The sequence below is a fragment of the Callorhinchus milii genome, unplaced genomic scaffold, assembly GCF_018977255.1.
Source record: "Callorhinchus milii isolate IMCB2004 unplaced genomic scaffold, IMCB_Cmil_1.0 Scaffold4, whole genome shotgun sequence".
Classification (NCBI taxonomy): Eukaryota; Metazoa; Chordata; class Chondrichthyes; order Chimaeriformes; family Callorhinchidae; genus Callorhinchus; species Callorhinchus milii.
In genome coordinates this window covers 41,145,278-41,172,370 of record NW_024704745.1, presented here as the reverse complement: position 1 = coordinate 41,172,370, position 27,093 = coordinate 41,145,278, and the positions used below count along the sequence as shown (strand labels likewise).

Genomic DNA, 27,093 nt, shown 5'->3' with positions numbered 1-27,093 from the left:
ATGTTGTGACCTAATGCACTTGTATTGAGGAAATATACAGATGTGCATTTCTACTGATCATCTGTTCTCTTGGGAGAAATACACCCAAGAACCAACTTGTCACCATCTCAAACATTCCCCGTAGATTAGTAGTAATGTTGAAGCATTGGGAATACAGGGTTAATAATATAGTAATGCTTGCATTTGACATCTTTCACCTCGAGAAGACATCCTAAAGGCACTTCACAGGATGTACTGTAAAGTGTAGGAACTGTATTTTATAAGTGAATGCGGCAGCGAATTTGTACACAGCTATGACCCACAATCAGCTATGAAGTGAATAACCAATTTTATTTGGGTGATTGCTGGCCAGAACACAGGGATAAACTCCCTTCTCTTTTTGAATAGTGCCGTGACATCTTTAACGTCCATCTGAACAGTCAGACAGGATTCAGTTTAATCGTTCAAAAGATGGCATCTCTGACAATACAGCACACTTCCAGCATTGAATTGGGAGTGTTAGTCTAGACTGAGTTCAAAGTTCCAAAGTCGGGCTTGAACTAACAGCATTTCTGACTCAGAGATGAAAATGCTGCCGGTTGAGCCAGCCTGGCACCAAAGCAGGGTTAGCAATTTTGGACAATGAAGTAGGGCCAGATGGCTGAGAATTCCAAACGATGTTTACAGGTGTACTGTATGCAGATTTTAGTGGCCCTCATTTCAAGCATAAATTGATGGTGCTTTTGCTTCCATTGGTGCACTAATGTTTACATTCTACAAAAAAGGTTGCAATGAGAGAATTCAGAATCCTTACAGGAACATGCAATTTGGGGCTTGCATAGATCAGTGAGTATTCAGAGCACTCTAAAGAAGAATGGTTGAGGAAAGTTGAGACAATAGATCCTTTTTTTTTTAATGAGTCTAATGGGAAAATTGTTGGAAAGGAAGTCAAATGGGCCGAAGGGCTTTTTTCATCTGAACCCATTGTGACAGGGCCTACGCTAATGCTTGGAGTAAAACAGGTATACCAGCTGCTACTTACACGTGCCATCACATACCCAGAACAAGTAACAACTGGGGTGATGAAAGATCAAAATTATTGACACTACCTGCAGCTGTGGAGTTTACAGGGTAGAAACAACATTCATTCAGCAGTACAAGAAGTTATTTATATAGCATCTTTCACATATTTTCAATAGTACATCCCAGGGTGCTGGAAAGTTAAGGGTTTGCACCTGACCTGGGTTTGGATTCGGGAGGGGTGGAAGGCAGGAAGATAACCAAGTTGGGATCAAAGAGAAACATTATAAGACTGACCTTGAAGGAATTGAGGGAAGGGGTGAGGCAAAGAGACTCAGACATTAAGTTCTAAAGAGTGGGGGGCAGAAAGGCTGAACGAAGACCTGACTACCGATGGTGGTGCAGGGAGAGCGGAGGATGTGAAGCAGGCCAGAGCCAAGCCGACTGAGCAGGTAAAACTGGTAGTGTTATAGAAGTCACAGAGATGGGGAGGAGCAAGGCTGGAGGGATTTAAAAGTCAGGATGAAGATCTTGAACTTGATCCTTTGGGGGATGGAGAGCCAGTGGAGCCAGGCAAGGATTGGGGTGATAGACTCACGGAGCCTGATGCAGGAGAAGACACTAGCTATAGTTTTGAATGGTCTGCAGCTTGTAAGGAAGAATTCGGAAGTCTGGCAAACAGAGTTGGTGTAGTCAACAGTTGGTGTACAATACACATGTAAGAAATATATTGATTTGTTTGCAGTATATCACTTAACTTTTTGAATGAACAAAGTATCAGTGTTAATATGTCCACCGCAAGCTAAATTAACCTTGTGATTGTTATTGAAAATAATTATGCAGTAAGATCCTGGTGTCTCTTTGGCTTATAAATAGTTTCGCCCCCACCCCACCCATCCAGCTTTATATCATTGCCTAGGTTAGTTTCTTTCCTATCTTCTCCCTACCTCGCCGCCCCCAAGTCTGGTATCTATTTCTCCTCAGGTAAAGATTTGTTGAGTGTAACTCACTATCCCTGAAGCAACGGGCCAGGAGCATCAACCACCCTGAGAGTTTGTCCTGTATACTTAGCATTACATTTTTCTACTATTTTACAATCAACACTCAGCCACGTTTGGGTTCGATTTGATTTGGATTCCTTATTTTAAAAAATTCTAAGAAATCTTGGAATTTAGACCTGTCTAGATGGGAGATTTTGGGTATGATATTTGTACGGTAGCTGTTAGTAATTATCTCAATACATCAAGAATTGTACAATATGAGGCATGTGTAACAAAAGCTACAGTACTATCAATTTTCCTCTTTAAATGCCAGAATTAAACTTATGTTTGCTAAAAATAGAATTTACTCTATTCAGCTGGATAATGCCTTTTATAGGCTACTAGGCAGCAATACAATATATGCAAACATTCTGACAGGCTGCAAGACTAGGGTTGTTACTATTGGTAAATAAATACTTTCCTGTTTTTGGCACCCAGTACAAGGGTGAATCCTGGCTAGTGACACAAATAGTCATGGGATCTTTAATATCCACCAGAAGAACACACTGAAGGACTTCAGTTTGTCTCTTCCAGAGGACAGCACCTCAGACATCACAGTACACCCTCCAGTAATAAACTAGTATGGCAGCAGAGAATGCAAACCAAATGCCAATATGTCTGTTGGCAGGGATTCTTCCCACTCAACTCCTGTTAACCCTGCAAGTCAAAGCCCTATTGGGTAAGGTGGTCCTAGCTGGACACGCAACAACAAATTGCAGGAAGCTTACTGGACTTTGCTTTCAGTGACCAGCTATTGTGGTTTTAGCTGGTTAACCTCTAGCAGTTCAGTACTCCAATGCACAGTGGAGGCCCAAGCCTTGGCTCTTGCTAATTTGTGCCTAATATACTCCAGAATTAGGTAAGCAGGATTATTCCTCTTGGGAGTGTCCATTTCCAAACTCAGTAATTTCCATGAGTAAGTATCATACGTGGAACTTACATTTGGCTACTCTTAAGCATGTTGCTCATTTCTGCATGTGTCAGACATCCGGCTGACCAACATTAAACCTCAGAACCCAGATGAGAATCTTACCAAATGAGCCAAGCTGACAACCTAAAAGGTTGTTTGCCACAGGGCCAGGTCTGAATCCCGATGTGTCACTAAAGCATTAAAATTGCTATATTTCTTTTAAGGTATGTTTAGCTGTCCATTAACATCAGTCATAGGATCGTAAACAAATTGGTGTGTTGGAATTGATTAATGTGAAGACACTCTAAATTAACTACTGGTGGTTGCAGTCCAAATGACATTTTGTAAACTAAATGTTTTTTTTCTGCCATGTTCATTATGAGCTAGCTTCTACCAAAAAAATCAACAGATTGGCAGATAAACTGTCTGATGGAAGCAGAAAGAAGTTTGGGTGAGTTTGATAGTGAAACTATCAATGATTTGATCTCTGCTTATCCTTCAACACTACTACTTGCATATAATACAGCATATTTGATAAAACATCTCAACTCCCTTTAATAAGTTACTTTAAAATGTGGTAAACGATAATAGGTGGAGGTTGCAAAAATCAAAGGCTTGGGAACCCCAGCATACAAATTGTGGTACTGCTGGAGTTTAACCTGCTAAAGCCACATAACTTGCTAGTGTTCTTGATGGCAAGCTTCCTAGTTTGATCAGCTAGGATAACCCTATCCATGTTTAAGTGGCATACATGGAACTCTGGTTTGGGAACTCAGTTGAGACAAAAAGCTGGATGTTTGTGATTTTTAATTAATCCTGACAAAAACACAACTTGCATTATATAGCGTCCCTCATGCAGGGTAGCATCCCAGAGCGCTCGACAATGGCGGCGCACAAAACTGAGCCAGGGAGAGGTGAGTGACTGTAGGCATGGTCGAATAGGAAGGTCTTCAGGCGCAACTTGAAGATAGAGAAGGAAGGGGCAATGTGGAGGGATAGAGGAAGTGTGTTCCAGAGTTTCGGGGCATAGTGGCTGAAAGTGTGGCCAACAATGGTGAAACGGAGGGCATGAGCGACATGCAGAAGGCAGGAGCTAGTCAGTGGAGGCAGCTGCTTGTGCCTTGGGGTGAGCAGGTGGAGGTAGGGAGGTGCCAGGGCATGAAGGGATTTGAACACGAGAGTGAGCATCTTGAAAGCGATCCATTCGGCGATAGGGAGCCAGGCTAGAACTGGTGCGATAGGGGTAGAGCGTTTAGTCGGGCGAGTATGCTGGCGGAGGAGTTTTGAATCAGCTGGATCCTGTACACGATGGAACTAGGGAAACCGGAAAAGAGCGCATTTGGAGTCGGGAGGTGACGAACTCATGGACGAGTGTTTTGGCTGTGCCTGAGATAAGGTACAGTCGGAGGCAGGCAATGTGGCAAAGGTGGACGAAGGCAGTGGGGAAGGAAGGACAGCTGTGGATCGAACCTGACGCCTAGATTGTGCACTGGCTCGGTAAGTCTGCGGGATAGAACGGAGAGGTTGAGGAGGTCAGAATAGAACGAAAAAACACTAAAGGCACACATATTCCTGCATGAAGAGGGATAGAAGAGAGTCAAATTTGATATTAACATTTCTTAAATGGAGTATGCTTAATTTTTTTTTGCCCTCATCCAATCCACTGGATAAACTCATTCCAGCAGTATGTGGATGTGGACCATTAAATTTCAAGAATGAAGACAATTTGATGTAATTTACAAACATGAACCAAATGACAAACTGCAATGTGAGCTTTTATTTGTCTTTTACAGATAAATATTTGTATCTATTACATGCATTAAAAAATATGGTGGACTCAAATATTTAAGCTTAAAATAGTCTTGTAAAATCAGTTGAACATTTTAATATGAACAGCATGTACTTTTCAATATTAGTTAAAGATGGGAGTTATACAATGAGGACTCTTATTTTAAAAAAACTGACCCATTATGACAGTAAAAATAAGTTGCATTGGTATACCATCTCATCAGACTGGAAATGTCAAATTACACCACAAGTATGGGAGCTTTTTTCCAGGTAAATGCAGTTGCCATTTCACATCAATAAGGTCTCAACAGCCATAAGATGAATAATCAATTAACTAGAAGGCTTGTTGACCAGGTATCAGGAGAAGTTCACTTCTTTGAATAGGATCAAGAGATCTTATGATCAATATACTGTTCCCTTTCATTGTTTAAATAATATTTTGCTATTAGTTTAAAAGATTGATCAAATTCAACAGTATAATGCAATTAACTAAATTATGCTGTTTCTATCTGTGTACATGCTGGACTTCGTAACTTATCACACATTCAAATTAAAAAAATAAAAGTCAAAGAGATGTCAAAGGAAACCTTAATTTGTTTTAAAAAAAGTTTCATTTCTAAAACATGCCACACTAGCAGACAGATTTATTTTAAAAACCCATTTTGAACCAGTTGCTGTTCAATAACAATGGAGAAATTTAAATCTACTAACAACACTACAAACAGTGCAGTTAGACTTTTGGGACACATATTTAGTTATCTATTCCAATTATACCCCAGGCAATTCCTTCTCCAACATTTCCTGTTATGTGGGTTTCTTCATTGTTACCTTTACCCAAGTCATCTTCATTCTGATGAACCTTTATAAAGGAAAAAAGATACACCAGTATCTCTATATTCCACTAAAAGATTTTAGAATAAAATATCAACAAAGTTATGAAGTTATCAAACAATCTCAGAATAATTACTTATTTTTTAAAAAACCCTATGGAATGCAATGTTGATTTACATTATTTGAGGCAAATTAAGAGCTGCATAGTTTTAAATATATGGTTGCAATTATTCAGGGATTTCAGTGTATAGTGAAGCTAGTGAGATAAAAAAAAATTGTATGTTTTTATTTGATTCTATGATTCTATTATTCCTACCACACTGTAACTGCACCAGTGTCTCCCATCAAACTTTTCCCACCTTTAACAGGTCTGAACTTATTCTCAACTACCAGAGAATTCACCCCCTTCTAAAACAAATCAAAATGAATCCCAATGGCTGCCCTTTCCCAGAGGGGAAAAACAAACTTTCTGTTGATTTTAAAAGCATGTTGCTGCTAAATAGTGGATCATTTGTGGCTTTTCCTCCATGGTTGAACCTTAAGCAGCACAACAGAAATCCCTCAGACAATTTCAGTGTAAGCTCACTCACCAGACTATTTTTATAAAATTCATTATATTCATAACTTATCTCACTTTTTGATCTTTGATCGTTACAATCTCGAAATAAGATAATGTTAATGTCAGAAGGTGTACAATCTAGACAAAGTGGCAATAAGCAACAACTTACATTTATTTCGCACTTTTAATGTGGGGAGGATGTCTCAAAGCACTTCACACAAGTTCAGTTCTACATCTGTCATTATTGATGCAATGGATCAATACCTAACTCAACAGTTCATTTTTCATGTTACCAACATTTTTAGTGCATGACTAATTATTTTTTTAATTTTGTCCCCACTGACATTTGCCTCTCTGCTGTTCTCCTGTTGCTGGGGTGCAGTTCCGCAATGCTGGTTGTCCTCAGTACCCCTCCCAAGCCATCATAGATGATCCTTGGCAGTGAATGTTGGCAGCTATTTAACTTTAGCGGGAGTCACAGCCAAGCCTGACTTCTCCCCAGAGGTTGAACAAAATACCCACGTAAACATTGCATGGCTTTATGGGCCACATAAACATGTCATGATTCTATGGATTGACAATACACAGTGAGTGCCCAAAATTAAAAATTTTAATACTTACTACTACTGATCGTCCAATTATATTATGTTTTCCTGTTAGGCGCAGAAGTCGATCTTCTAATTCAAATATGGCAACGCCATTTTCATTAGCTTCTACATTGCCCAGATCACCTACATGTCTACATAGATTGAAACAATTTAGACAGCTAAAATCGAGTACAATATCTTAATTTTTCTTCAGTCATAAGTACTGATAATACAATAGTGTATACCTAGACAACGTCTGTGATATTCCCATGAGCTTACTTAAGATTTCAGTTTCTATTACATTAGCATTCTGTGAACATAGGTTACACTTCACCTACTACAGAAAAATATTTGAGGGATATATCCCTTTGAAATAAGGCAGGGCAAAATATACAATTTTCTCACAAAAAAATTAAAGGGAAGGGCAAATGTAGCGGAACCCTAACTCTACTGAAAAACATTTTCTACCCAAATATTCTCTAAATCAAAGATCTTGTCTTATGAAAGTGAATTCATTCTCACTGAATGCCATCAATCTAGGAGAAGGGATTCAATTTGATAAAACAATTTCCTGCAACGCTAGAAAAACACAATACTATCAACTAATAAGGCAGGCAATTCAGAACAAATCCTTTAAACATTGTTTGTAGGAAATGCAATATCCAATGTACATGCAGCAATCTCTCACAAACAGCCATGACATGGCAAGTTACTTCCTATTTTTCTGGATGATCTGCAGCCTATGGTTATTGGCAAGGTCAATGGGAAGAAAAAAGGTTATAGGACGTAATCACAAGAAGTGTGACAAGTCAAAAAGTATGAGAAAAACACCGTCAGGGCATATGGGCAGTTACCAGAGTAAGAGTTCTGTACATAAATGCATGTAGCATAATGAATAAAACAAGTGAGTTAGAAACACAAATTCATATTAAAAACAACAAAATTGAGGTGTGGAGGTTAGGAGTGATGACGACCGTTTTTAGAGGGGTGGGATCAGTGCCAGTGGACAGGGCATTTATGATGTCTGTGAATAGAGGGGCAAGGAGGTGCAGATGGGAGTTAAGGAGAGGGGTAGGGAGGGGTCGAGGGAGCAGGTGGTCGGTTTCATGCGGGCTCAAAAAGCTATGATGTGGTAGCCATTACAGAGACCTGGCTACAAGCTGGGCATGACTGAGAGTAAATATTCCAGGCTATAAGATCTTTAGAAAGTAATAGCAAGACTGATGAAGACAATTACAGCAGTAGAAACAAAAGGTTTCAGTAAGGGTAATCAAGCCATGGAAACACTATGGGCAGAATTAAAGAAAAGCAAAGGAGGTAAGACTCTGGTAGGAGTTGGCCACAGACCTCCAGATAGTAGTGATATAGTGTGTGTGTGTGGGGGGGGAGGTATAGAAATCAGGGAAGCACATAGCAAAAGCAATGTGATTATAATGGGATCTTTTAATTTTCATATAGACTGGGAGACGCAGAACAAGTAGTAAAGACGGAAAAACAACAAGACGGAAGCCATACTCTTTGGCTCCCACCAATATCTTCTGTCCCATGGTTCCGACCTCGTCAACCTACCCGAACTGTCCTTAAAACTCTTCGAACCCATGTGCAACTTCCTCCCCCACATCCAATCCCTGACCAGCACCACTTTCTTCCACCTCCACCACACTGCCCTCCTCAACTGTCTCCCGTCCTCCACTATTCACAAAATTCAGCTCACTTAAAACTCCGCTGCCCACATTCTCACCCGCACCAAACTTCATACCCCGATTACTCCAGTTCTTGCCAAACTCCACTGGCTCTCTGTCACAGAGCGGATCAACCAAGATCCTCATTCTAGTCTATAAATCCCTCCACAACAAGAAGATTGCATTTATAGAGCGCCTTTCATGTCGGGAGGACGTCCCAAGGCGCTGGACAGTTGGGTCAGGACCCGAGAAGGGGGAAATGATCAGGGTGAGGGGAGGGAAGGGAGGGAGCGAGGAGGGGGTAGAGAGTCGAGAGGAGCTGAAGGCACGGTCAAAGAGAAAGGTCTTGAGACCGGCCTTGAAGGAGGAAAGGGAGGAGGCAGCGAAGGCACTGGGGGATGGAGTTCCAGAGCCTGGGGGTTGAGAGGCTGAAGGCCCGGCCACCGATGGTAGGGCGGTTATGGTGGGGGATGTGGAGCAGACCGGAGCCAGAGGAATGGAGGGTACGGGCAGATAAGTAGGGGGATAGTAAGTCGGAGAGGTAGGAGGGTGCAAGGCCGTGAATGGCCTTGTAGGTGAGGATGAGTATCTTGAATTCGATCCTCTGGGGGATGGGGAGCCAGTGGAGGCGAGCGAGGGTGGGAGTGATGTGGTTGCGAAGCCTGGTGCGGGACAGTACACGAGCTGCAGAGTTCTGAATGACCTGCAGCTTGTGGAGGGCGGTGCCGGAAGGCCGACGAGGAGAGAGTTCCCGTAGTCCAGCCTTGAGGTGATAAAGGCGTGGACCCGAGTTTCAGCCGCGTGAGGGGTGAGGTAGTGCCGTAGTCTGGCGATGTTCCAGAGGTGATGGAAGGCGGTGCCAGTTGTGGTGCAGATATGAGGAAGAAAGGACAGCTCAGGGTCGAACAGAACCCCGAGGTTCCTGACGGCTTTGAGAGGTGGAGAGTGCAGCCTTGAATGCTGATGCTGTCAGCGCCTGAGGTGCAGAGGCGCTGACACGAGCCAATCAGGAGGGCCTCAGTTTTGCACACGTTGAGCTGAAGAAAGTTGTCTCTCGTCCAGGACTCGATGTCGGACAGGCAGCTGTCAGGACATCGGTGGTCGTGGAGTTGAGGGTAGACGAGGAAAGGTAGAGTTGGGTGTCATCCGCATACATGTGGAAGTTAACTCCATGTCTGCGGATGATGTCACCAAGGGGGAGCATGTAGAGGGTGAAGAGGAGGGGACTGAGGACAGAGCCCTGAGGGACACCGCACGAGACAGTGCGGGGGCTGGAGGAGAAGCCGTTTGCAGAGACAAAATGAAGACGGTGGGAGCGGTAGGACCTAAACCACTCAAGGACAGGGCCTTGAAGGTTGAGGTGGAGGAGGATAGAGTGGTCAATCGTATCGAATGTGGCTGATAGGTCGAGGAAGACGAGGAGGCAGAGGGAGCCCTGGTCGCAGATGGTCAAGATGTCATTGGTGACCTTGACCAGGGCGGTTTCCGTGCTATGGAGGGGTTCGAAAAGTGAGTGGGTGGAGAGGAAAGAGCGCAGCTGGGAGGCGACGACTCTTTTGAGAACCTTGGACAGGAAGGGGAGGTTGGAGATGGGCCGGTAGTTTGATATATGCGACGCATCAAGGGAGGGTATTTTCAACGTGGGAGTGATGGTGGCAGTTTTGAGGGGAATGGGAACGGAGCCAGAGGAGAGGATCAGGTTGATGGTGTCTGTGAGAAGTGGGGCAAGGAGGTGGAGCTGAGAGATAAGGAGTGGAGTGGGGATGGGGTCCAGGGAGCAGGTGGTGGGTTTCAAGGACAGGATGAGTTTGGTGACAGAGGGTGGGGAAACGGGTTCGAAGGTGTATAGGGGAGGATGGGTAGGAGTCGGAGTGTGGGAGGGAGGGGGTTGAGGGTGGGGGGAAGTTGGAGGGGCAGTGACCGCGGACCAAATTCCCTTGATTTTGCATTCAAAGAAATCCAGCATCTCCTCGCAGTGAAGGTTGGAGGAGATGACCTGCGCGGGATGGTGGGGGGGGGGGGAAACGGAGGAGTCGGGATGTGGTAGAGAACAAAAGTCTGGGGGTGTTCTTCTCCCCCAGGATTATCCTGGAGTAGAAGGACGACTTGGCCAAGACTAGAGTGGAGGGGTAGATTTTGAGGAGGTCCAGCCAGATTTGCCGGTGGACCGTTAGGCCAGATTTGAAGCAGGTGTGTTCAGCAGCCCGCACCTGGCTCTTCAGTGAGCGGAGGTGGGTGTTGAACCAGGGGGAGGAGTGAGAATAAGAGACAGTACAGGAGGTGATGGGGGCAAGAGTGTCGAGTGTGGAGGAGAGAGTGTTGTGGAGGAGGGTGAGAGCAGAAGAGGGGTCAGTGAGGGTTGAAGGCCAGAGGGAGAGGAGTTTAGAGGACTCCAAGGCAGCAGTTAGGGATTGTGGGGGTAACTTCTTCCAGGGGCGGTAGAAGATGGTGGTGGGTCTGGTGGAGATAGGGAGGGGGGTGGACGTGGTGAAGGAGATGAAGTGGTGATCGGAGACGGCCTTATCGGTAATGGTGACATCCGAGACACTGAGGCCCCGGGTGATCACCAAATCGAGTGGGTGGTCATGAATGTGAGCGGCGGAGTTGATGTGGAGGGAGAGGTTGAGCGAGGAGGAGGGAGAAGTCCGAGGAGATGGAGCAGGAGGGGGTGAAGTGCAGGTTGAAGTTGCCCAGGATGATGAGGCGATCAGAGCAGAGAGATGTTAGGAGGGTAGAAATATCAGAGATGAAGATGGGAGAGGTTTTAGGGGGCCGGAAGAGGAAGAGGATTTTAAGTGAGAGATGGGAGGGGTGGGAGAGGGTGAGGTGCTCAAAAGAGGGGAAAGAGCCAGAGGAGGAGGAGGATAGGGCAAGTGGTGTCCTTGAGATAAGGGCTACACCACCGCACACCACCTCCATTCCTTGACACCCCCCCATCTCTCTAACCTCCTCTCTCCCCACAGCAATATCCGCTGCCTCCGCTCTCCTGGGTCTGGCCTCCTCCGTGTCCCCCAAATCCTCCGCTCCGGGAACGGCGGCCATGCCTTCAGCTACTATGCCCTGAACTTTGGAACTCCACATCAACTTCTACGCTTCGCCCCCTCTTTCCCCATCTTCAGGTTGCACCTGAAGACCTTCCTCTTCGACCACACCTACAGTCAGCTTCCCCCTCCCCCTGGCTCAGCCTCCACCATTGTTAAGCGCTCTGAGAAACCACCCGACTTAGAGGGTGCTATTTAAATGCAAGTTATTGTTGCTAATGCTGTTGTAAAGGCAATACATTTCTAGAGTATACTCAGGACAGTTTTCTGGAACAATATAGTTTTATTTAATTCAATTGGAAGCTAAACCAGAGCTCACCAACCCAACTACACATCTGTTGATTACAACAATCTTGCTTGTACTGTGCGTTTAATAGGTCAGACAGCTCTTTTTGACTTCCAAGCCCATCTTTGGCAGCCACTTATTTAAATAAATGGAGTCATTTCCAGATCACAAGTTACTAATCTTTGGCATCAACGAAGAGGTTTAACAGAGCGATAGACAAACCTAAAGATTCTCAAAATAAGAGAATCTGTATTACTTATCCATTGGCTACAACTTAATTTTCCAATAGGGAAGGGGTTGGGGGAAAGAAAGGTAAATGGTAACTTTCTAAGACTGAAATGGTGGAGAGCAGACATGGCTGGTAGGTCCTCGGACATCTAAGATATTGTTGATTAACTAGCTTGTCTAACTCAAAAAGATTTGGATATATAAATGTGGTTAACTCTGCAAAACAAAGCCCTGATAAGTGGTATTATGAAGCGGCCAAACTATGTTTTACAATTAAATAGAGCTGGGGATTAATTTTGACAGTAAGCGATCCTGTGATTTTTAATCATGGGATAATACGCTTCAATAATAACTTGACTTTTCCTTCCCTTTATGAGATAACTAATCAATGAAATATTATTGAAGCCTATTATCGCAAGCTAAAAATCAGGGTTCAATTAGATTTAATGATGGGAAAAAATAATTTTGAAGCTCTCGATAACTTCCGTTATTGGTACAAGTCAGTACTATGAAATGATATGGATCATTGTTAAATACAAAGGCAGTGTTAAACATCAAAGTAATGAACTGCATTCTTCACTTTGGACATTACTGCCTAAGGAAATCTCACCTCTTTTTATCTTGTGGTGCACCGTGTGTTTCGTTACAGGGGTTGTAATGAGGTCCTACACTGGCACAGCCTAAAAACAAATACAGTACTTACACTTAAATGGTTTTGTATCTCAGGAAAATGCGTCTTTGTTACTTAATAGCAACCTCAGAAATGTCTTCAACAAACCAGTAATTTGCATGAACATCAACAATACCAACATGTTACATTTTTTTTCAGGGGGCGGGGTGGGGAATGTGGTGGCCCAAATTAATTCACTATAAACAATTTGGTAGTGATGTTTGTGGCAAAGGTGGGCTATTTGACTATTGTTGCATTTCAGCCCCGAATCATATTTCCAGACAATATCCACTTATATGCATCTTCCAGCAGGAATTACTGAACAGAAGCTTTTGTTTACTTTTCCCCATCCTCAATAAGCTGCTAAAGACCCTATTCCGCATCTCTGATTGGAAGAATTGCATTAACCTTCAGTGGTATAAATGTCATTGAGGGTCAAGTCTGTCCACAGCCAATATCCGAGTTGGAAGAGGAAATAAATATCTTTCAATATGTGGTGAAAACAGTAGGTTTTCTCAAAAGTACCAACCCAATTCAGGCAAAATAAAACAAGTGGGTATTTATAAAGGATGTCCTTCCTTTACATGCTAGGAGTTATTAAATCAGATCCCTAATAGTACTGTTCACACGATGGTTGTATGTATACATAATACGATAGGTACATTGTCCATACCGTCAGAAACGTCTCCATATAAATGAATATGGATTCCATGCTTTCCAGGAGTCAGTCCACTGATTTCTCCTTGAATTACCACGTGTCCATTTGCCTACAAAATAATTCCATGGAAAAGTTATTGGGTTTGGCCTTCTTAGAACCAGAGCTTTGTAAACAAAATTCTGTCATAAAAGCCACTCAGTGACCAGATAGAATATAACTTAACATGGAAATCTACGCATTACATCGATTATCATTTCAACCAGCTCACTCTAGCAATTTGGCCAAGAGGTGTCAAAGTTTGGTGAGGTTACAATAATTATCTTTGCATTTGATACAGTACCTTCCACAACCCATTTCAAAGTGCTTCAAAGACTGCACTAAAGTGTATTTTGTAGCTAAATGCAACAATTTCCACAGCACAGCGACCAAGCCGGACTGGCGCCCGAGCCCCAATAGTTAAACCGCTCGCCAAATAGCTGTCGACCAGTGCTTCAACCTGTCTTAAGTGGCCGAGAAAAAATTAAGTCACTGACTAACCTCATGGTTTGTGCGTCCAAATTGCCTATTGTGTTTGTCTCCATAGATGGGGACACCGACTGCACTGCCACTCGCACGGCTGGTGTGGTGACCGGAGAAGTCACGAGCCACAGCCCATCCAAACGAAAAGTGGTCATTTATTACGATCACAGGGCGGTGGTGATATAAAGACCGGGTTGGCCCGAGCGGCGCGGGCTCCAACCCCCGCCACGGTGGCCGTTAAAACCAGGCCGCGGGCGCGCGGGTTCACATCAACGGTTATAACGGCCTCTGAAGCGGCGGCTCCTCCCGACACAGGAGCTCGAGCAGTGAACAACAGTGCACAACGTTCAACACACACACACACACACCACACCACACACTGTACCATTGAGGTCAGTTAAAACCCGACCTGGCGGTGTCGGCCGCAGCTCATCAATACGCCGTGTAACCGCGCGTTCAATGCAAAACGTTTTCGCTGAAAAAAAAATCCGACTTTTTTTTTAAAAAAGGCAAGTTGGGGAGATTCCGTGCAAGAAGCTGGAACGTGCAGGAGAACCACACCCACACCCCACACACACACACACACCGGGAGTTAGGAAGATGGCGGCTCTTGCGCTACAAACACATGCGCTTCAAGTGAAACAAACGAAGGGCCACGTGTCTGCCCTCCGCGTCCATCTCCGTTATGGACACGAAGCCCCCGCCCAGCCCCGGGCATTACTATGACTGTTAACAGTCGTGGCCTGACTCACAATTGCTTTGAAAGTACACGTCCCGACCACGGAGGAGTGACCCCTCAGCAAACACACGGCCTTCGTAGTCGTCATAATTCCCCAATTTCACGACCGCGAACCGCCCGACGAGGCGACAGCCACCGACCGCGCAGAGCCGTGTAAAGGCGCGCGCACGCGCAGTGTCAACTCTTGCGGGGCGGGAGACCGGCCCTCGTGACTTCACACACGGGCTGAGGCGGGCGGGGCCGGGCGGCAGGGCAGGGGGGGGGGGGGGGCAGGCAGGGCGGGGGGGGGGGGGGCAGGCCAGGTGGGGGGGGGGCAGGCAGGGCGGGGGGGGGGGGGGCAGGCAGGGCGGGGGGGGGGCAGGCAGGGCAGGGGGTTGGGGGGGGGGGGGCAGGGCATCACAGGCTGAGCCTAATGCATTTTATAATAATGATGATCCTTGCATTTGATATAGCGCCATATCACGTCTTCAAGATGTCTCGAACAACAACAACAACAAGATTCCATTTACAGAGCGCCTTTCACGTCGGGAGGACGTCCCAAGGCGCTGTACAGTTGGGTCAGGACCCGAGCAGTGGGGAAATGGTCAGGGGGAGGGGGCGAGGAGGGGGGAAATAGTCAGGGTGAGGGGAAGGAAGGGAGGGAGGAGGGGATAGAGTCGAGAGGGGAGCTGAAGGGTCACCCCCTCTTCCTATTTTCAGGTCTCGGCTAAAGACCTTTTCGACCTTACCTTTGGTCACTTTCTTCCCTCTCCCCCTGGCTCGGCCCCGGGATCCGATACTGTGAAGTGCTGAGACACCGTCCATCATAGAGAGCGCTATATAAATCCAAGTTGTTGTTGTTAAAAAGTGATTTTGTATTCTGTGGGTGAAACAATTTTATTGAATAGGTGATTCATAACTTGCTAAGAGTATTAATAGTCACTTTCAACAGCAGTACATCTTAACAGAAAGCCTGTGCTGCTCAGGGGAGAACTGTTTTAGAATATAATCTGTGAATTCAAAGCAAATACTGCACAAAAATTAATAATCCTTGCATTTGATATAGCAGTATACGCAATAGCCAATTTGCACACTCCAACGTACCAAAGCGAAATAAATGACCTTTTTTTATCTAGAGGATTATCTGGCAGGATATTTGGAAACTTCCTTCGAGTACCAGTACAACATTGTGAAGTATAGCCCTTCAGCTAAAACCTTAATTTGAGGTTATGTCTACCATTTAGATAGACATTAAAGATCCATCAAGCTTTTGACAATAGGAAGATGATATTGCCCTAGCCAACAATCATCCACATAAATTGGTCATCCATTTCACAGCTATTGGTAGGATCTTCCTGTACCCAAAATTGGTTGCTGTGTTTGTCTACAAATATTATCACGAGTTTGACAGAAATTACCTGTGAAATGCTTCAATGTGTACAGAATGTATATCAAATGCAAATATTGTTATCTCATCTTTCAAGATAATAATAATAATCCTTAATAATCCTTGCATTTGATATAGCGCTTTTCACGTCGGGAGGACGTCCCAAAGCGCTTCACAGAATGTACTGTAAAGTGAATTGACTGTATATTTGTGGGCGAACGCGGCAGCCAATTGCGCACAGCAATGTCCCACAAACAGTCGTAGATTGAAAATGACCAATTTATTATTGTTTTGGGTTTTGGAGGGATTATTATTAGGTGTGTGGAGTAAGGAAACTTGCCCAAGGTTTCGCCATCTGCCTGGAATTGAACTCAGGTCTCTCGCTTGCAAAGCGAGTGCTCTAACCACTGAGCTACAGGACTCAGATCACCAAAGCACTGCACATTTCCTTCCACTATGAACCCTAAAACCTGGATATGTTTTAAGTGTTTAAACAGCATTGTCATATTTAGATAACAAGTCAATGTAATGGTTGTAACTATCTACAACAGGGAATGCATGACCGAATAAACAACCAATACTCAAAATGATATTGTCCTAGCCCAGCAATGAAACATGCAATTGCAAAACAAAACACTCATAAGCAATATAAACAAGAATATTTCCCAAACTACAAAGAGCACCGAAAGTAGCTAATTTGTTTTACTAACAGAGAAAAACTAAATTTAAATATTTTGTACTCAGAACACACCTCAAATAGCTTCACATTTCAATACATTGTCACCTTTGGTAATTCTTTCCCCACTAAAATGAGTTACTAAATCCGGTCACGTGGATAGAATGTAAAATGTGGTGTCAAGTAAATTTGTCAGTGAGCATGGTGCAAGGCTCTTAAAGGGATAGTGTTCCTCGTTGATCCCTCACTCTGCACTGGAAGATAGAATTTCTCATTTATACTTGGAACATGAATGAAAAAAAGCAAGGATACACCATAAATCAGCATTAATCAGAGTGTTAATAATTTAACAAATAGTACTCACAAATTAATGAAAGAGCAAATATGAGAAATTCACAGAATATTGGATTGTACAAGTAAGTCAATGAAATACATAATGAACTGGTAATGTCTAAATATATATCTAGACATTGAAAGGAATTCAAAATAGTTAAAATATTAAATTATTTAAATTGAGTCTTTGGGGAACAATTTATGTTTTCCCCCCCATATCTAATATTAATCACGCAGATCTAAAAAAAATTCTAGCCATTTAGTTTATAGAAATGCTAGGGATATGGTCAGATTCTAACATACCCATTTCCATAAGTTGCATTATATCTGACAAGGAACAAGGACTAACATTTAGTGAAACAGTTTTTATGACAACAGAAATAATGTGAAAATATACACAGCCACAAAAGATTAAGACTGGGGGTATTAACTTTAATAGCATTTGGTAGATACAGCCAAAAATTAAGGCTAAGTTTGGTTGAACATGAATAAATATTATGAGCACTGTAAAAATGGACAGAATAATAACATATTATTGAGCATTGTAAAATCGGCAGAATTAAACTCTGAATCCACACAACAGCCTCTTTATATACTGTACCAAACAATGCAATTTGACATCAATTGCAGTATGCTAATACAGCATACTTTGATCTGTAATCAAACACTGTCATTCTTTAGATTTTTGTGTTAAATCTTCACTTGCTGGGCAAAATTCACTAACTATTCCAATTATTCCCCAAGCTAAACCTTTTCCAGCATTTCCTGTTGTAAGGCTCTGTTCATCTCCACCTTTGCCCAAGTCATCTTCGTTTTCAGTCACCTTTAACAAATGTAAAACAAAGATATCAGCACTTGTAGCTTTAACTATCAACACAAGAGTTTTAAGTGGTTACTAAAATAAGGATATCTATTGGAGCCTTCTAGGCTTTCTGGATATATGGACATAAAGGTGGTAGATATAGTTTAATACAAAGAATGAAAATGTATGAGATTATGGAGAAGAAAGGGTAGTGTGGTCTATATACAGAATGGAAATATCCTAATGGTAGCACAACAGAAGGGAGAGCTTAAGGTATTAGTCGGATGGTCACTAATTCTGAAATAGTTATAAAAAAAAGCAAAATGTTGGAATATACAGTTAAGAGTGTAACATCCCTGGCAGTTTCAAAATTCAATGTGGATGTAGTGGAACCACATTTGAGCATTGGTTTTGATCTTCCTAATTCAAAATCGATGTTCAATTGTAGTAGGAAGTCCAGTGGCAGGTTATTACTTCAGTGACTAATAGTGAACATGAGCTGGGGTTAGTCCGCCGTGAGACAGGTTAGTTTTACCCTATTGATAATGTCTTATTGTTCAACAAAATAGAATTTAAGGAATAGAGCTCTGATGAAAGATTGGATCTTCTCGGACACTAAATCAGCAAACCTTGATATGTGAGCCAAAACCTAGCACACACCTACCTTTGTTCTGGAATCTTTCTCTCTTTAGAAGGGAGTACCACGACAGAGCTGGATAAAGGTACTTCAGATATAGTTTAGAAAATTTGGATTCAAATAAGTTTTGTACAAAATATGTACAAATATGAATCAGCAACATAAGATTAATTTCTTGAAAATAAGGACAAGAGAATCGGAAATGCTACAGAAATATTTTTAGTAAAAATGTGTGTAAGAAACTACCACTCCAGCTGGTGGAACAAGAACCTACAGGTAGTTCAAAAATCAAACCTCTCATCAATCCACCTAATTGAAAATTATTCAGGATTGTTATAACAACAAGATTCCATTTATAGAGCGCCTTTCACGTCGGGAGGACGTCCCAAGGCGCTGTACAGTTGGGTCGGTACCCGAGCAGGGGGGAAATGGTCAGGGTGAGGGGAGGGAAGGGAGGGAGCGAGGAGGGGATAGAGAGAGAGTCGAGAGGGGAGCTGAAGGCACGGTCAAAGAGAAAGGTCTTGAGACTGGCCTTGAAGGAGGAAAGGGAGGAGGCGGCGAAGGCACTGGGGGATGGAGTTCCAGAGCCTCGGGGCTCAGAGGCTGAAGGCCCGGCCACCGATGGTAGGGCGGTTGGGGCGGGGGATGTGGAGCAGACCGGAACCAGAGGAACAGAGGGTACGGGCAGGTAGGTAGGGGGATAGTAGGTCGGAGAGGTAGGAGGGAGCAAAGCCGTGAATGGCCTTGTAGGTGAGGATGAGGATCTTGAATTCGATCCTCTGGGGGATGGGGAGCCAGTGGAGGCGAGCGAGGGTGGAAGTGATGTGGTCGCGAAGCCTGGTGCGGGACAGTACACGAGCTGCAGAGTTCTGAATGACCTGCAGCTTGTGGAGGGAAGGCCGGCGAGGAGAGAGTTCCCATACTCCAGCCTTGAGGTGATAAAGGCGTGGACCAGAGTTTCAGCAGCGTGAGGGATGAGGTAGTGCCGTAGTCTGGCGATGTTTCGGTGGTGATGGAAGGCGGTGCCAGTTGTGGCGCGGATATGAGGAAGAAAGGACAGCTCAGGGTCGAACAGAACGCAGAGGTCCCTGATTGGCTTTGAGAGGTGGAGAGTGCAGCCCTGGATGCTGATGCTGTCAGCGCCTGAGGTGCGGAGGCGCTGACGCGAGCCAATCAGGAGGGCCTCAGTTTTGCGCACGTTGAGCTGAATAATTATAATCCTTTCATTTGATATAGCTACTTATCACGTTTTTGACATGTCTCAAAGCGCTTCACAGAATACACTGTAAAGTGAATTGACTGTATATTTTGTGGGTGAATTGCACACATCGGAAGAATGTCACAAAGCGCTTCATAGGAATTACTGTGAAATGGAGAACTGTGTATTTGTAAGCAAATACAGATACAAATTGTAGCATTTGTGTCTGTAGCAAATTGTCTCAGGCTATGACTTAATCTCCAAGATGTGTGCATTGAGATCAGCAATCAAGTAAGTGTATTTGATACGAGGTTGGCTTTGGGATGCTATCCTGCATGAGGGTCTCAATATAAATGCTATCCTGCATGAGGGTCTCTATATAAGTTGTTGTTGGCTTCGCTGAACACTTTGTGCCAGTCCTGCCTGCTGGTAACTCAAATACTCCCTCTAACTTCGTGTTAAGGTTATTGGCTATTAACCATCCAAAATGTCATGATTATACAGTCAATTATTAGATTTAGGGATAAATACACTGAAGTATATTATGGAAAACTGGATGAGAGTTAAATAGTTTGATTGTGTACTATTCCCAGAAATTGGTCCTGGCATCTGAAAAGAAAATCTATCCCAGCAAAACATTCAGCTAGTAAGACCTAAAAACTAAAAACTAGTAAGACCTAAACATTCAATTTGAAAAAAACAATCCAGACTAAGATTTTTGCATGGGCAATCATCTTGTTAGGAGTCTGACATTTAATGAATTGTGGCTGCTGGAACACAATATTTACCACCAAAGTACGTCCAATTACTGAATAATTTCCTGCCAGACGGAGTAGTCGATCATGCATTTGAAACTCAGCCACACCTGAATCACTCGCTTCCACATTTCCAAGGTCACCTACATGTCTAGAGTAGATTAAAAAGAGTTATAATAAATTCATAAAACTAGACATAAACAAGAGTGCTCTGCAAATTTTGCTGTATGTTGTTGAAGTTATGTTGTAAATATGGATATGTCCTCAGATTAAAAATCAGATACTGGGGATAAAGATTTATACTATTCCAATACTTTCAATATACCCAATCAGAAGGTTATCAATCACTGTTGCCGTAATCAATAATTTTTACAAGATATTGAAAATTAAAACAAAAGTATAGGACAGGAAAACAAACACTGACATTCATCTCTGCAGTTTATTCTGCAACCAATAATATAGAAAAGAGGATTCATATTTAAAAAAAGAGTTTAAGGAATTAGATTACAGACTAAGCAGGGGGACCTCAAAAGAGGTAAATCTCAGCTAGTTGTGAAATTTGTAACAAGGTGGCAATATTGTAGTTTGCCAGCCTGGGTCTTATACTCTCTGGAATTAGGTAAGAAGGATGCGATCTTCCAAGGGAGACAGTGTGATTCCATTCCAATACACAAGCATTTCTATGTGTAGGTGGGATGCATAGAACTTGGATACCTTAAGTACAATGATGGGTTCCTGCTTGTGTCAGACATCCAACAAACCAAAAACACAATACACATTGTGGTAGACGGAATAGGCTAAATTACATCCTTCTCTTCTGAAAATGTATGTTTCTGGCTGGTGGGAATATATTACAAGTGCAGATCTGCTTGAACCATAGTAATTGACACAGTAATTGTCTCCAAAGCGTACAAGGAGCCAAATTTATTGAGCAAAAATACATGCAAATTTTCTCCATTGGGCCCAGTTTTGATGGCATTAATGATGGAATTAATTTCATAGCAATCACAGAAGATTTACAGCACAGGAGACAATTTTGGGTATCATGCCTCTGCTGGAAATAGCTCCGGCACTGGAGAAATTGGTTCTAAAATTATTTAAATAAAAACACTTTCAGATTAAGAAACAACAGAAAGATACATGCACACATATTTGCTGCATACATAACTAAAAAGAGCAAAAAGGCCCAGGGGCCATCAAGTTTGCCCTATTTCCAGCTCCCACACAATATACCCTATACATCTCTTCTGGTGCTGGGAAAACAGAAAATTAAAGTCCCCATGGCCAATCTGGGGGAAAAAAGATTTACTTGGAAAACTCATTTACTTAAATACCCTGAATAATTAATGAAATGTATCCACGTCTTTATTCATCACCAAATGCAGTTGAACAAATTTTCAATTTCATATAGTGAAAACGCTGTCTGTCCTGACGTGAAAGGCGATATACGAATGTAATTTTGTTGTTGTGAAAGAATTTTCATTTGACTGCATTTACCAATATTATTTTGCAGATTTATAGTATTGTTCTAAGACAGAGAGGTAAACAAATCTTAAATTTGCTCGTCAAGGTGTTTAACGCTTAAAATACCATAATTAAATCTAAATCTCACCTCTCTTCATCTTGTGGTCCACCATGTTTTTTATCACATGGGTTATAATGATCTCCTGAATGGAAATAACCTAAGAGATAAAAATAATGGACCTTATCATTTTTTCCAGTAATATAAAGAGAAACAAAACAGTATGCAATTATAGAGTACGTAATTCTAACATTTCCAAAATATGCAAATAGGGAAGTAAAAGTACTCAGCACAACTAGAGCTATCCTCAACCTACCTAACAGTTGAGTGCATAAAATAATAATTGTCCATATAGGGAGTCACCATAATGATGTGATTCTGTTCAACAATGACATTGCATATATTTATGAAGAAAATGGGAACAAGAAATCAGGATTATGGGACAGGAGGTGTATATATGAGAAGCAGTGGAGATGATGAATATTGGGAGTTTTTGCTTCACCTTTGGTGATTGAGGATTTTCTATACAGAATATCTCCCAAAGATAATAGTGAGTGGGTTGTAGATTATAATAACATTCATGCATGATCTGAACAAGGAGTGGGCTTGATGAGCCAATTACTGTATCTCATTTTGTTCCAAGCAACCACCCATGGTCCAATAGGCTGCAGTACCACATTTCAGACATTGAAGGGAGCAATCATGATGCTTCAAAAAAAATCCATACACTTTTTGGGGGGTTAGTCAGGCATCTGACACACCATGCTTTCACAACAACTTGCATTTATATAGCACCCCTCACCCAAGGTAGGATCCTAGAGTGCTTGACAGTGGCGGAGCCTGACGTCGAGCAGAAATGACCGGAGACACGGTCGAAAAGGAAGGTCTTTTGTGGCAAAAGCAAATCGCACCCAGCAGTGTCCCACAAACAGTCGTGGATTGAGTTACCAAATTTTTTTTTTAAGTCAGGAATTATTACCCCCAGAAAATCCATCTGCCATTCAACTAACAACCGGGTTCCTACTTACTGCTAGATGAAACAGAGGCGTGTGGAATAAGGAAACTTGCCCAATGTTTCGTCCTGACTGGGAATCAAATCCAGGTCCTCTCGCTTGCGAGGCGAGTGCTCTAACCAATAAGCTACAGGACTTCAAAGCTACAGGAGATATGCATCGCCTGTTCTGATATGCATGACATTATATTTATCGACATTAAAGCCATTTGAGACCCCTGGGTTATCTGCTTAACAGTTCATAATTTCTTGCATGTTAACAAAGATTACTTTGAAAAATCCAATCAAATCCAGTAATTCATTTAACTATAACTAAAAATTCAGATTAGTTCATATTTTAGGTAAGATTCATATACTGTAATTATAGTTGTTGATTATCAAACAAGATCTGTTATTTGGAAACACAAGATTGAAGTATACCATCAGTAATGTTTCCAAAGGAGCAAACATGAAGGCCATGCTTTCCAGGAGACAAGCCGCTAATGGTTCCTTTTATTAACACTTCTTCAGTTTCCTAAAAAGTTTGGTAAAAAAGAGTTAAATCAAACCTTTATAACTTGTCATGTAACATGGTCAAAAAAATCTAAACCAAAGGGATACGGACTCGAGTACAGAAAAGGGAAGGTGAACAAATAAATAGTTTATGTTTTGTTATTTTACAGAAAATGATGTCTACGTGAAATAGGACTGTCGATACGAGCTGCGGGCGGCTACATTGTTGGAGGTGATGTCTTTCAGGTGAGATGTTAAACCGAGGACACAAGAAGACACAGGTTCAATGTTGCAAATGGCAAATGACAGGAATTATTATTTACCCAGAGATTAATAAAAATCATTCTTCCATTTGATATTAGTGCCTTAATACAGCGTCAAAACACCTCAAAACAATTCACAGGATTTTACTGTAAAGTGTAGGCAATGTATTTGTAGGCGAACACAGCAACCAATCTTTACACAACAATGTCCCACAAACAGCCATGAAAGGAAACAAGCAATTTTATCTGGAGGAGTATCGGCCAGGAACAGGTTGAGGCCAGGAGACTGAACTTGTTTTTTTAAAAAAGCTGAATGCTGTTGATGCAAGGCCGGAGTTAAGCTCCACCACTGTTAAGGGCTCCAAGATACTATCCCACGTGAAGGGTGCTATAATAAATGTAAGTTGTTGTTGACATTCAAGTGGATGTTCTGGAAGAATGAGATCAGATGGGCTACAGTGACCTACCTTCCTTATTCATGTCAATTTCTCTTGTGACCTCCATTGGCTCCTTGTCACAGAGTGGATTGAGTTCAAGATCCTCACTCTAGTGTTTAAATCCCTTCACGCCTTGGCACCCCTATCTCTCCAACCTCCTCTATCCTCACAGCCCTACCCGTTGCCTCCGCTCTACTAGCTCCGGCCTCCTCCTTGTCCCTCGAATCCTCCGCTCCACCATGCCTTCAGACACTACAAGTCACTACAGCCCGAAGCTATGGAACTCCCTCCCTCAATCCCTTCGCCTTGCCCCCTCTTTCCCCATTTTCAGTTTGCGCCTGAAGACCTCCGTCTTTGCCCTTGCCTGTGGTCACCTTCCCTCTCCCCCTCCCGCTGGCTCGGCATCGGGCTCCATCATTGTTTAGCGCTCTGGGACGCCGCCTGGCATGGAGGGCGCTATGTAAATGCTGTTGTTGTTGTTGTTCTTGTGCAGGCTGACCACAAAATCAGTTTGAGTGAAGATGGCCCCTTTGGCCCAACTGATAATAATAGTCCTTGCATTTGATACAACGTCTCATCACGTCTCAAAGCGCTTCACAGAACATACTGTACAGTGGAGTGACTGTGTATATTGTGGGCTGGACGTGGCAGCCAATTGCGCACAGCAGTGCCCCACAAACAGTCACGGAGTGAGTGACCAAACTGATCCTCCACAATTACGCCCCGCAATCTTTGGTCCCTGCCACAACATGGGGCCGTGTCCTGGCCTCCCGCAGTGGGGGAGGTCGCGGCGGCCATGACGGTTATGAGGAGGTGCGGGAGGGCGGTGTACGGCTGCTCGGGATGCGGGATGACGTACAGCCGTAACTCTCACTCGGACACACACCCGCAGGTCCTTCGAGGCACAAACACAGTCTCTCTTTGGTGTTAAAACAAACTGCCATCGACGGCTCCCCCTGATGGCAGCCACAGCTTCACAACGGCCAGTCGTTACCGTGGCCGCGGCGGGTCGCTGCTCGGGTTTATTTCTCGTGCGTCAATGGAAGCGCTCGCGCGGCGTCAACACCCACCGCCGTGCGCTTCCAACCGCGGCTCTTGAGTTTAGGCGGTAATTTCGAGAGCGACGACATTGTGAGTGAGTGAGGTGCGGCCGTGTGTTTACCGGCAACGCCGCCGGTACTGTTACTTACGTCCCACTCGAAAATCACGGTTCCCGATACGCCGCTCACACCGGTGCTGTCGGAGCTCTGGTGGAGGACACACTTCCCGGTGGCTATCATGGTTTCCCAGCTCCGCCTTCACTGCCAAAGGCCGATCGCCAGCCACACGGCGCGCATGCGTCATCCGCTGCCGCCTTTTTTTTTTCCCCGACGCATGCGCACACCAGCAGATTGGGCGGGTTCACTTCCGATTGGGCGGGTTTGGGTCACATTGGACGGGCGCCGAATTTTAAGATGTTTCAATGTAAACCCGCAAACGTTGCTTCCGCTTTAAAGACCGACCAATAGTCGGCAACGTCATATTGGGCCACTTCTGGATTTTGGACCGCAGACTTTTTTTTTGATTACCGGTATCTCTGAGGAAACTCGGATCCAATCGCACGCGGCAACGGTTCAGGTAAATGTGCGCCGAATGGTAAGCTCTGCCGTTTTAGCTGGTTACACTCCGGTAGTACCCCCCCAATGCACATTCTGGGGTCCGCAAGCTCTTGCTAACTTGCACCAGGATTAGGTAAGCAGGATGCGTCCCTCCAGGGAGAGAGTGCGCATTCCATTCCAATACATATCTCAGGAATTCCCATGTGTAGGTGAGATGTGTGGAAATCTAGGTTTGGTGATGGATGTATACTCAGTTTCTGTCACTCCCACTCCCCCCACTGATCAATTGACCTCTCTGCTATTTTAATAACTCACCCAAAGCTTCCCTGCACCTACACTCTCCCAAGAAGCTGATGTAGACTTAGATACAAACAGAGTCTTCCCTGAGGATGAATGAGAATTTTGCAAACCACCAATAATAGCAAACTCCCCAATGTATATCATTATTGATTTTACATCCAGTTTCAACTACGCAAACTCCCTGCTTGCCTGCCTCCCCTCCGTCCATAGGCTGCAGATCATCCAGAACTCTGCATCTGTGTCCTCCACGACCCTATCACCCCCATCTTCGCCCAACTCCACTGGCTTCCCATCACACAGAGGATACAGTTCAAGACTCTGACCCTCGGCATCAAAACCCTCCACGGTCTTGCTCCTCTCTACCTCTGTGAACTCCTCACCCCCTACCAACCTGTCCGCTCCCTCCATTCAGCGCGCTCCAGCCTGCTTCACATCCCCCACCTTGCCCGCCTCACCATTGACAGGCAGGTCTTCAGCTTATTTTTCATAGATTCATAGAATGTTATGGCACAGAAGGAGGCTATTCGGCCCATCGAGTCTGTGCCGGCTCTTTGACAGAGCAAGTCACTTTCACTAACCTCAATCACCAGCTTTCTCCCCATAACCCTGCAAACCCGTCTTCCCCAGATACCTATCCAGTTCTCTCTTAAAAGCTGTTATCGAATCGGACTTCACTGCCCTTTCAGGCAGATCATTCCAAATTCAAACAACTCGCTGAGTAAAAAAAAATTCTTCTAACCTCCCCTCTGCTTCTTTTGGTAGATATCTTTAAGACAGGGGTCTCAGACACACTTACCAGCGGAAACAGCTTTTCCTTATCTAGCCTGTCAAAACCTTTCATGATCTTGAAGACTTCTATCAGGTCCCCGCGTAATCTTCTCTGCTCTAATGGGAAAAGTCCTAACTTCTCCAGCCTGTCCTCATAGCTAAGGTTCCCCATTCCTGGTATCATTCTCGTGAATCTCCTCTGCACCCTTTCCAGTGCCTTAATGTCCTTCCTGAAGTAAGGTGCCCAGAACTGGACCCAGTACTCCAGCTGAGGCCTAACTAGTGTTTTGTATAGATTCTATAGCTTCTCTGTCCCCACCCTCTGGAACTCCATCCCAGAGTTCCTCCAGCTCACCCCCCCCTCCCCTTGCCTCCTTCAAGACCTGTCTCAAGACTC

At 43.8% G+C, this 27,093-nt stretch overlaps 2 protein-coding genes across 3 annotated transcripts; both read right to left on the bottom strand.

Moving 5' to 3' along the window:
• Nucleotides 1-4,591: 4,591 nt before the first annotated feature.
• On the bottom strand, nt 4,592-14,707 carry LOC103185515 (superoxide dismutase [Cu-Zn]). The gene is made up of 5 exons (XM_042334216.1): nt 14,551-14,707; nt 13,295-13,388; nt 12,562-12,631; nt 6,749-6,866; nt 4,592-5,596 (listed from the first exon to the last, which is right to left on the bottom strand). The coding sequence occupies exons 1-5, from the start codon at nt 14,623-14,625 to the stop codon at nt 5,489-5,491; spliced, it is 465 nt and encodes a 154-aa protein (XP_042190150.1). The 5' UTR covers nt 14,626-14,707; the 3' UTR covers nt 4,592-5,488.
• Nucleotides 14,708-17,335: 2,628 nt separating this feature from the next.
• On the bottom strand, nt 17,336-25,394 carry LOC103185516 (superoxide dismutase [Cu-Zn]). Of its 2 annotated transcripts, XM_007904061.2 has the most exons (5): nt 25,221-25,370; nt 23,259-23,352; nt 21,917-21,986; nt 20,338-20,455; nt 17,336-17,735 (listed from the first exon to the last, which is right to left on the bottom strand). In XM_007904061.2, the coding sequence occupies exons 1-5, from the start codon at nt 25,308-25,310 to the stop codon at nt 17,583-17,585; spliced, it is 525 nt and encodes a 174-aa protein (XP_007902252.1). In that variant the 5' UTR covers nt 25,311-25,370; the 3' UTR covers nt 17,336-17,582. The 2 variants fall into 2 exon arrangements, with proteins under 2 accessions (XP_007902252.1, XP_007902253.1); XM_007904062.2 differs by lacking the exon at nt 23,259-23,352 and having other exon boundaries at nt 25,221-25,394.
• Nucleotides 25,395-27,093: the final 1,699 nt, after the last annotated feature.